General features: G+C 38.4%; 1 protein-coding gene across 13 annotated transcripts in view; it reads right to left on the reverse strand.

Annotated features, from left to right (window-relative positions):
- The window catches only part of LOC103464192 (epidermal growth factor receptor substrate 15-like 1), a 202,366-nt gene that overhangs the window by 80,488 nt on the left and 109,870 nt on the right, over positions 1-12,008 (reverse strand). For all 13 annotated transcript variants that reach the window (XR_533610.3, XR_533611.2, XM_081606682.1 and 10 more), the window contains 2 exons: positions 3,879-4,076; positions 1,007-1,186 (listed from right to left, as the gene is read on the reverse strand). Coding sequence is in view for 11 of the 13 variants with exons in the window: in XM_081606682.1 (XP_081462808.1) it covers positions 1,007-1,186; positions 3,879-4,076 (378 nt within the window). In the remaining 2 variants the exon portion in view is untranslated. The remainder of the gene's footprint in view (positions 1-1,006; positions 1,187-3,878; positions 4,077-12,008) is intronic.

Genomic DNA, 12,008 nt, shown 5'->3' on the forward strand with positions numbered 1-12,008 from the left:
TCCTGGAATACAATAGACAAGCCATGGAACAAAACTATACCAGTGTATTTATGTTATCCATTTCACAACATTACATTAAGAAATACCCTAAGTTCCTGCAAGTCTTTAAAAAATATTTTAACAATTTTCAACAGCCATATTTCTGTCAGTACAGAGAAATATGGATGAATGAAAAAAGTATAACTATGAAAAACCTTTCTGCAGTGAGGAAAAAAAGAAATAAATTTTTTTCAAACATTTAAAAACACATGAGTTAAAGACCTGATAAAAAGGAATGAAAGAATAAGGCAGAGGTTCCCAAACTGTGGGGCGCGCCCCCTGGGGTGGCGCCGTGCCATTGCAGGGGGGGGCGCGGGAAGCTGTCTGGATGAAAAAAAACCAAACCTGAACACTGTATGCGCTGAGTTTTTACCTTACAATGGCCAACTCTCTGTTATTCCTATGTCAATTTGATACAGTAGGGGCTTCTGCACTTCCCATATCTATGTCCTCTGTCACTTTTATCAGCAGTTAAAACTGTTTAATCTGTTGTTAACATGTGGTAACCTGTGCGGCAGTGAAGGAGACCTGCTGCTGCTGCTGGAGCTGCACAGGTGTGTGTTAGAATCATGGCAGCAAACCAGCAAAACGCAAAGAACTTTTCACAGTTTTTCCCCCAAACTAACAGACCGCTGAGTAATGCTGATGGATGAAGGTAAAGTTAGCTAAAAGATGACTAGCCAATATCAAAACATCACCTTAAGCTTAACAAGTAGCCTGTAGGCTACTGATGTTGTCTATGTTCAGCTACGTACATTCATTTTGCCCCCCAAAAAAGTCGATTCCCCCCGCCCCGCTTGCACAAGTCGTTCAACTAGACAGCTATTTGTAATCCATAGGGGGGTCCAGAAATGTTTGGAAACCACTGGAATAAGGAATCCTAGTCAGAAATTATTACATCCTAAATTTTTGTAATACATAATTTTATTAAAATAGGGTCTACAATGGAATGTATACATTTCCTGACCTGTCTTCCCTTCTCTGCAGCTGAAAAGCCTCCGCTCTCTTTGTCATTGATGCCTTCGCTCATGTCGGCCAGGTTTGTCATACTGCCTCCATTGGTACCATTTAAGGTGCTGCTGAACTGCTCTATTCCTTTAGACATCTCCTGCTGACAGTCCTGAATCTGGGATAACTTCCCGCGAGCCTGCAGAATACAAAAACATATATTGATACAAAACCTTCCGTCTCTTTCACACCCATGTTTTCTGAATGGCTTTCTTTGTGCAGCCAAGAAGAGTAAATGTTTTCAGGTGTTCATGCATCCATAAATTACTAGATGTGAAAATTTAAGTAGCTCAAGAAAAATACAAAAGAATAAGAGTAGCATTTCTTTTTAATGATCTTCTTAATTTTTTTATAACCAAAACAATAAAACTCATCTATGCAATAAAATTATTTTTTATCACCCAGGAATGCATTATGTTCACAGTGATTTTTTTTCAATTTTTGGGACCTTTAGAAACTGAAAATTGTAATAGAGCTATGGTTGCTGTTACAATTCAGGCTTTAGTGGAGGCCTCTGAAGGTCTGGACTCTCGAGCGTTCATTGCAGCCAGAGAGACGGATTCGTTCATTTTACTGCGCTGCTGATCGATTGCTCGGTAAAACAACTCGTATAACCATGTCAAGGTTGTAAACTTTCAGTTTAATGGGCAGCGTTTGTTTAAAAAAGAAGCAATAAGAAATTTGTAAAATAAATAAATAAATAAGAAGAAGACCTCCACTTGTGTGGAGGTCTTCTTACACTGTTCTGTGTTGTTTTTGATGTCCAAAAGAATCGGTCTTGTTCCTACTTTTGTCACTCAAGCCTGACAAAAAAGTCACCACACACAGTTTTCCAACACATTGTATGTATTTATAATTTTTCATTGCTAATATAATAGGAGGGAAGCTGGCTGGTAGCAGGGCACGCAGATTAGACTTCCTGAAAAGATGAGAATAGGCTTTCTGGAAAATACCCTTCTAACGTTAAATATGACAGATTACTGGATAAGAGAAATTTCTAGTTAATTATTTTTTCACAAACTCTGCAATTGTGTTTATTCCTCTCATCATCAACAACACATCCTGTGATTTTTATAACATCAGCTCATTTTTTTCCCAGAGTTATTAGGGAGAAAACCAAATATTTTAGCTGCCTGAAATAATCTGTTTCCTCTCCATTTCACAGGAACAAATTAATTTACCAGCAAGTCTTTAACTGTGTTTATTCCCTTCATCATTAACAATAAATCTTGTAAGTTTGAAAACTTTGCTCTTCATTTGACAAAGTTATGAGGGGGGAACCAAATATTTTAGCTGGATAAAAAAGTCTGTTCCCCTTCATAACATGGGAATAAATTAATTTACTACCAAGTCTTTAACTGTGTTTATTCCTCTCTTCATTAACAAAAAATACTGCAAGTTTGAAAACATTTGCTCAATTTTTGCCAGAGTTATGAGGGAGACCCATATATTTTATCTCCCCGAAATAATTCATTCCCCCCATATAACTTGAGAACAAATTAATTTATCAGCAAGTCTTGTTGGTAAATTAATTTGTTCCCATGTTATGGGGGGAACAGATTATTTCAGGCAGATGAAATATCTATTCTCTCCTCTCCCCATAAATCTGGGAAATAAAGAGCAATTGTTTCCAAATTCTCAAATATTGATACATGTGATAGCATGTGGTAAACTAGAAATTTCCTTAATCCAGTAATCTGTCAGATTTGACATTAGAATGGGATTTACCAGAAAGCCTACAAAAAAGGCTTTTTGTAGGCCTTTTTTGACTTACAAAAAAAGGCCTACAAAAAAGGCTTTTGTAGGCCTTTTTTGACTTACAAAAAAAGGCCTACAAAAAGCCTTTTTGTAGGCCTTTTTGACTTACAAAAAAAGGCCTACAAAAAAGGCTTTTTGTAGGCCTTTTTTGACTTACAAAAAAAGGCCTACAAAAAAGGCCTACAAAAGTCTAATTCCTGAAAATTAAGACTTCTTTTCAGGAAGTCTTAATTTTTGGTGACCTGCTATCAGCCAGCTTCTTATATCACTTATATCAGGAATGAAAAATTATAAATACTTACAACGTCTTGGAAACCCGTGTTTGGTGACTGACTTTTGTCAGGCTTGAGTGACAAAAGTTGGAAAAATACTGATTCTCTTGGCGTTTAAAATAACAACACAAAACAGTGTAAGAAGACCTTCACACAAGACCTTGTTTATTTATTTACTTTAGAATTGTGTTAGCTGCCGATTAAACAACCTTTACATGATTATATGAGTTGTTTTTCCAAGAAATCGATCAGAAGCACCGTGAAAATGGTCAGTTTTCACAGGGGAACAGAATTTCGCACAAGACCGGTCTTGTGCGAAATTCTGTTCCCCTGTGAAAATTTTTTCCCCCTGTGCCAGGAGCGCGAATTGCAGTCAGAGAGGCAGATCTGGCGGATCTGAACATTTTCACGGCGCTTCTGATCAATTTCTTGGTAAAACAACTCATATAATCATGTAAAGGTTGTAACATTCAGTTTAATCAGCTGCTGTTTAAAAAAGAATCAATAACAAAATTGTAAAATAAATAAATGAGGTCTTGTGTGGAGGTGTTCTTAAACTGTTTTGTGTTGTTATTTTTAAACGCCAAAAAGCACAGTGACATTATGTCACTGTGCTTAATGTAGCGTCACTATGCTGACTCAGTCAAACTAGCTGATTTTCAGCTTGAAGATACCTGTAATGCTAATGAGAGGACACACCTTAGTTTAACACGTCTCTATGGTAAAAATGTTTTCAATATTTTCTATTTTAGTAACAATAAAAATAATTAATCAAAACAGAAAACAGAGAATGACTCCTACTTGGTTGATTTCGTCCTGAGTTGACTTCAGTGAAATGATGATGGTTTCCAGTTGAATCTTGCCAGTAACCAGGCTCTGTTCCAGTTGTCTCTCCTCCTGGTGTAGATGGTCCAAGTCAGCCTTTGCTCGGCTAAGCTCTTCCTCCTGATTTTGCAAATCTGACTCCTGAGAGTGGATCTGTCTCTGAAGAGTTGAGATCTATAGCAAAAAGAAATTCATAATTGCTTATTCATAAGAAATTACATAATCAATCAAATCAATCAAATGTTATTTGTATAGCACATTTCAGCAGCAAGGCATTTCAAAGTGCTTTACATAATTAAAATAAAAACAAAAATAATCAGTGAGAAAGAGAGAGATTAAAAAATAAAAAATAAAAAACAAAAAACATTACATCATTAAAACGTCAAAAAGAAAGAAGAAGAAATTAAAAACATTAAAGACATAAAGACATGGAAGACATCAAAACCTGCACTCTAACCCTAATTTAGCCATAAGCAACTCTAAACAGGTGGTTTTCAAGTCGAGATTCAAAGGCTCTCTGTGTTTCAGCTGTTTTACAGTTTTCTGGAAGTTTGTTCCAAATTTGTGGTGCATAGAAGCTGAATGCTGCTTCTCCTTGTTTGGTTCTGGTTCTGGTTCTGGGGATGCAGAGCAGAACCAGAACTAGAAGACCTGGTTTTAGTGAGAACCCGAGCAGCAGCTTCTGGATCAGCTGCAGCTGTTTGATTGATTCATTAGTCAGACCTGTGAAGACGCTGTTGCAGTAATCAATGCGGCTAAAGATAAACGCCTGGATGAGTTTCTCTAGATCGCGCTGAGTCATGAGTCCTCTAATCCTGGAGATGTTCTTCAGGTGATAGAAGGCCGACTTTGTGACTGTCTTAATGTGGCTCTGAAGGTTCAGGTCAGAGTTAATCACTACTCCCAGGTTTCAGGCTGATCGCTGGTTTTCAGTTGTAATAACTGAAGCTGTGCATTGATTCTAGTTCACTCCTCTTTAGGTCCAAAGATAATAACTTCAGTTTTGTTTCTATTCAGCTGGAGAAAGTTTTGGCACATCCACACATTGATCTGTTCTAAAAATCTATTCAGTGATTGGATGGGTTCAGAGTCACCTGGTGACATTGTGATGTAGAGCTGTGTATCATCCGCATAGTTATGGTAGCTGATCTTATTTCCTGTTGTAACCTGAGCCAGTGGGAGCATATAAATATTGAAAAGAAGGGGTCCTAGGATTGAACCTTAGGGTACCCAACATGTGACCTTTGACCTCTCTGATGAGAAGTTTCCGATTGAAACAAAGAAATTCCTGTTCTTTATGTAAGATTCAAACCAGTTGAGCACTGGACCGGAGAGTCCGACCCAACTCTCCAGTCGATTCAGTAAAATGTTGTGGTCAACAGTGTCAAATGCTGCACTGAAGTCCAACAGAACCAGCACTGTGGTTCTCCCACAGTCTGTATTTATATGGATGTCATTGAACACTTTGACTAGGCCGTCTCTGTGCTGTGGTGAGCACGAAAACCAGACTGGAAGGAGTCAAAGTGATTCATTATTGTTAGGAAGTTATTTAATTGTTTAAAAACAACTTTTTCAATAATTTTGCTGATGAATGGGAGGTCAGAGGTCAGAGGTCGGCCTGTAATTCTGCAGTAGTGATTTGTCCAGATTGTTCTTTTTTATCAGTGGTTTGATAGTTGCTGTTTTCAAAGCCTGGGGGAAAAAAACACCTGATGAGAGCGATGAGTTACTATTTGGATCAGATCATTAGCAACAACAGGCAGGACTTTCTTAAAGAAATGTGTGGGTAGGACATCCAGACAGCAGGAACCAGAGCTTAATTGACTTATAATTTCTTCTAGGGTTTTATAATTAAGTAGTTGAATTTGGGTCATTTTTCCTGCAGTTGTTTTGTTTGGGCCCAGCATTAGTACTGTCTTTGGAGTGGATGTGCAAATTAATCCTCTGATCTTTTGAATTTTCTCTAAAAAGAAACTTGAAAACTTGTTGCAGGCGGCAATAGATTGAAGTTCAGGTGGTAACGTCATAGGAGGGTTTGTGAGCCTGTCAACAGTAGCAAATAAAGCTCGAGCATTGTTAAAGGTTTTGTTTATGACATCTGCAAAGAAAGCCTCTCTGGCATGTTTTAGTGTTGTGTGATAGTTACGTAGTCTTTCCTTGTAGATGTCATAATAAACGTGCAGTTGACCTTTACACCATTTCCGTTCGGCCCTACGGCAGAGTTGTCTTGCAGATTGAACTACTAGTGCATTTCTCCATGGAGATTTCTTCCTACCAGACACAACCTTCACTTTAATGGGGCAATGTAATCAATGATATCTGAAAGTTTGCACTGAAAATCATCCACCAACTTATCTATGACACTATAACTTAAGAGTGAGGAAGAAGAGTAGATTTGATTAAATGTTTCTGCTGTGTTTTCTGTGAAAGTACGTTTTGTGACAGTAGCTGTTTGTCCAAGTGGGTTAACGGATAAAGAACTGACAAAGGAAACAGCAAAATGATTCGACAGGCGACATCAGTTACAGAGACATTGTAAATATTCACACCCTTACTGATAACCAGGTCCAGTGTGTGTCCCTGTGTGTGTGTTGCTTGTTTGACATGTTGTGTTAAACCAAAACTCTCTAATATATTACAGAGCTTTTTAGCCCCTCGGTCTTGGGGGTTGTCAACATGAATGTAAGTGTTTGCAGAGTGTATGTTTTATACTGGAAGTATTTTTCTCATATGTTGTGTACAATGAAAGTATTATTATTAATGATAATGACAATAATAATAACAAATGTAATAAAATATCAGTAATTTAGTTACTGTTACCTAACAATATATTATTGCCATAAATTAAGCAAATTAGAGGATATATACATTCAGTGATGGGTTTACAACAAAAGTAGTTCTTACATTTGTTAAATATTTATTTTACAACACAGAGACGCATAACCATGCATGCGCACACTCACACCAAATGGAAATTTTAAAGTAGCCAATCAATCTGGCAGGCTTTTGGACAGTGGGAGGAAGCCAGGATACCCTGAGAGAGCCAACACGTCCAGAGGTAAAAAATGATCATTCATTGGGGGGCCTGGGTCCCTGTAAAGGGGTCTGACTTTTTCTGAGTGCTAGTTTAAGAGAACAAAAATAGGTGGAAAATCAGATTTGAGTCATTGGTTTAGAATCAACTGGGTTAGACTGGACAAGACTTCAGTAGATAACTGGTTAGCTTATCTGTCTGCCCTCAATTACTCTCATTCTCAGTTATTATTTATTTATGAATACTGCATAATAACGCAGTTTTGATCACACATACAGCAAAAAGCACATTCTCCATCCATCCATTTTCTTCCGCTTATCCGGGGTCGGGTCGCGGGGGCAGCAGCTTCAGAAGGGAGGTCCAGACTTCCCTCTCCCCAGCCACTTCTTCCAGCTCCTCCGGGGGAATCCCAAGGCGTTCCCAGGCCAGCCGAGAGACATAGTCCCTCCAGCGTGTCCTGGGTCTTCCCCGAGGCCTCCTCCCGGTGGGACGTGCCCGGAACACCTCACCAAGGAGGCGTCCAGGAGGCATCCTGATCAGATGCCTGAGCCACCTCAACTGGCTCCTCTCGACGTGGAGGAGCAGCGGCTCTACTCTGAGTTCCTCCCGGATGACCGAGCTTCTCTCTCTAAGGGAGAGCCCAGCCACCCTGCGGAGGAAACCCATTTCGGCCGCTTGTACCCGTGATCTCGTTCTTTCGGTCATGACCCAAAGCTCATGACCATGGATGAGGGTGGGAACGTAGATCGACCGGTAAATCGAGACCTTCGCTTTTTGACTCAGCTCTCTCTTCACCACGACGGACCGGTACAGCGCCCGCTTCACGGCAGACGCTGCCCCAATCCGCCTGTCGATCTCCCGCTCCCTTCTTCCCTCATTGGTGAACAAGATCCCCAGATACTTAAACTCCTCCACTTGAGGCAGGACGACCCCCCTGACCCGGAGAAGACACTCTACCCTTTTCCGGCTCTAGACCATGGCCTCGGATTTGGAGGCACTGAGCCTCATCCCGGCCGCTTCACACTCGGCTGCGAACCGCTCCAGTGAGAACTGCAGATCATGATCTGATGAAGCCAACAGGACCACATCATCTGCAAAAAGCAGAGATGTGATCCTAAGGCCACCAAAACGGATCCCCTCAACACCTCGGCTGCGCCTAGAAATTCTGTCCATGAACGTAATGAACAGAATCGGTGACAAAGGGCAGCCTTGGCGGAGTCCAACTCTCACCGGAAACGAGCCCGACTTACTGCCGGCAATGCGGACCAGACTCTGACACCGGTCATACAGGGACCTGACAGCCCGTATCAAAGGGACCGGTACTCCATTCTCCTGGAGAACCCCCCAGAGGGGCCCACGAGGGACACGGTTGAACGCCTTCTCCAAGTCCACAAAACACATGTAGACTGGTTGGGCGAACTGCCATGCACCCTCCAGGACCCTGCTGAGGGAAAACTGATTGAAACTAATCCGGCCCAATTCACTATTTTCACATGTAATAAAATTAACTGTTTGAAGGATGAATGAAATTACATAACAGGAAAAATTATAAACAAAATACAGTGACATCTGATGTGTTGAAGTTTTTGAAATTCGGCTAAGCTGTAGACGGGTTTAAATTTAAACTTAATGAAATTTGAAAAATTGAGGTTCATAGCTGACTTGAACTTTATCATGGACTAATCAATATTTTTCTCTTATCAAAAACAGGATTTCTTTTCATTTGAAACTTGGTCACCTTAAAATGTCTAAAGAGGGAACAGAATTGGTAAATAAATATGAGTATGTGTTTGATTCAAAGGGTGATTATGAAACAGCTCCAGATTCAATTACATTGATTACAAAATATTCTTGTCTCAAAGACAATTAATGATTCTAAATCTAGATAATTCGGTTACCTTACGTCAAAATGGGAAATAATATGTTTGAAAAGGAGTAATCACATTTCAGCTTTGGTTTAAAACCAGAGAGCATTTATTACGAGACTGTTTTCATTGAGTTTGACATGTTTTATTTTATTTTCATTTTTATTAATATTATTGTTGTTTTTATTTTCTAATAACTAACTAACTTACTAACTGAACTAATTGCTGCTTTCTACCAAGACACATGTGTGTCTTGGTAGAAAGGCACAAATTGGACATGATAAACTTAAAATTGATATAGTAATTGATTATGTAAAAACAAACTGATTGGACAACAACTGGCTCACAACACTTGTGTGCTTTAAATTTTGATTGAATTGATACATAAATTCAAGTCCAACAGAACATTTGATTTGAAACGTAATGACATCTTACAGTACTGCATAATCTTTGTCTACATTTTTTGCTCCTCTGCCACAAAAGAAAAATGTGATCAATTTTTCTTTTGTCAGTTCAAAATAAACATTGACATGGCCTTTTACGAAAGCAATCCAAATTCTGATCTGAACTCCTTAAAATAATAAAACCTTTGGCCTTTGCAGTACAGTTTCAGTTGGACATTTAAAGAAAATGTACAGAAAAAGAGTCTCTGAAAAATATTTCTGATATTAAAAATGTTGTCAGAAATGTTTATTTTCTATATACATACGAAAACAAAAGAGGGAAATGATAAATGATAAACATAAAACATTTCTGATAAAACCTAATAAAGATAAAACATTTCTGATAAAACTTTACATTTAAAACGTCTGATAGTCTTTCAATTCTAGATGGATGATTTGGAAAACTTGCAACACACCCTGTAAAATTTTAGTTTTGGAGAAAAGTAAATGTAAAATTGCTTTCAAATTTTTTAATTTTATAAACAGGGGGTGAAGAAGAAATAGACCATAATTCCTAGTCGGTTTATAGATACGGTTAATTATGAATTTGTTAATCAAGACTTTAGAATTTATTCATTTGACATTGGTGAATTGAGTTTATTTAATGAGCTCTTATACTTTTCCTTCCTGCATGACTGAAATACAGAGTTATATAGAAGTTCTTACTAAATTAAAATTGGTAATTTAAAATGTAATAGCTTCAATCAATATCTATGCCATGTTTATTTGCGGATTGATGAATTTCCATGCATCTCATTTTGAAAAATATCAGGATAATGGTAATATTTTCATTAATGGAATAAAGAATATTTGATTACAGTTTTCTTTTTGACCTAAATTATTAAGGAAATTTAACTGGTTGTCTTAAAGCGTGGCATTATCACAAGGATGCTTTTGTGTAAAATTGGACACTATTTAATTAATTATTTTACATATGCATTTGAATGACCAATTGATGAAAAGTGTATGAAGCTGGAAATCCTCAATTTTGTTTACATTTTAATAATTTCTTAGAGTTTAATTTTTGAGAGGTGTTGATTCCACAATCGGTTAATTCTGAAACATCTGAGGGTGAATCATCTTAACACATTTCTATTTTATCTTCTCTTTGGAGCTCAGGGACTGAGGCAGTGGACGTTATCTGAGCCACTCCAGTGACCCTGAGCCTGGCTGGAACAACAAAAAAACAAAAAAAAGAGGCAACTCTTCATCTACATCACAAGCTACAGAAAAGACAGTTAATTTATAATTATGTGAGCAAAAGGTGGCATACACTTCTATTTTCTTAATTTACTTTGTGTTTTACTCTAGCAGTGCTGCTTCCTGTGGTCTGTCGTGAAACCTGGTTGGAACTGATTGAGATCTTTCCAGGACACACAGAAAACAGATCATAGAAGCCCAGAGGCAACAAGTAATCTTGAATCATGATTTAATGCTGATTGAAACTTATATAACCTTTATTGTAATGAAACTTATATAATCTGTGTTGTGATAGAAACCCAGAAGAAACAAGAAACTCAGTATCATGATTTGAGATGATTAAAAATAGTGTAATCCTCATTTTAATAATGTACCACCAATCAATGTAATGAAATATGTAAGAAATCATAAATGAAGTTAGATGAGATGTCTTAATACTGTGTAACAATGTGAGAGGCTGTGTGAGAAGAAAAGATGAGAGAATGGAAAAACCAGGGAGTGGGATTGTGAAATAAGCGAAAGCCCCAGATGTTGAAAGAGGAAGTTAGCCAAAGTGGCTGATGTAATGGTCCAATGGGAGATTGTGTAAGCCCAACCAAGATGCAGAAGTAGATGGTTGTGTAAGTCACAGAGGCGCACAAGGCTAGAATACGGAGAGTATAAAAGGTAGAGGCAGGAGAAGAACGGGGTTCTTTGTTCCAGCAGCGATCGAGGCAAGACCATAAGATGATGCAGGATCAAGACTGGGGCGATACTTTGAAACCACAGGAAGGTGAAGACTTCGCGCTGCTGTAGGAAGGAACAAGATCCGTTTATCCACAACCCGGGGTTCTGATTCGACGTCTGCCTAACTCTCAACCCAAGAAACATCTCAACGATGTTGCAGTAGACATGGGGGATAGACAAAGATCACCTATGGATAAAGAACTGAGCTCATGAAGAACATTCACCAGTTCAACTTTGGATTTGTTCTAAAAAATGACTCTGCTATGGCAAGATGGGTCCCTGGCCATGGAATTTAGAGTTTTCTGCTGCCAAGATCAACTCAGCATCTGAGAAAGAGTGGAACCGCATCCCAAAGCCTCTCTTAAGGTTTAGTGACACAGTATAGGGACTAGAGGGAAGTGTGTTTTCTAAAATTCTTTTATATTTTGATCTTTTGGTTTTTGATTGAAGTAGCTGTATGTCATTTCCCCTGCTAAAGCTTGCTAAAATATTAAAGTCTACTTGATGTTGTGGACAGTTAAATTAATTAAGTCATAGGGATAACAATTCTTCTGGTTAACATAAAATCAATGTTCATGATCCTAGTGAATTGGGGGCTTCAGACGTTTCTTTAGTTATGATAAATAATGACCTTGGGACTCGTGCCGAGTCTCTAAAATGATCTAGACTGTAACAAGTGCACATTATTGATAGAGAAAGAGCTACCGTTAACTGGGGTGGTTTCTGGAGTCGGGCTACCACGGGCTATTTGGATGTCTGACCCATTAACTGTAAAAGGTCATAATCTCAGGATCTGAAGGTAGTTAGAGTCTAGACGCATCTTTCTCGTGTCCAGCTT

The sequence above is a fragment of the Poecilia reticulata genome, chromosome 4 (assembly GCF_904066995.2).
Source record: "Poecilia reticulata chromosome 4, P_reticulata-male-v2, whole genome shotgun sequence".
Lineage (NCBI taxonomy): Eukaryota > Metazoa > Chordata > Actinopteri > Cyprinodontiformes > Poeciliidae > Poecilia > Poecilia reticulata.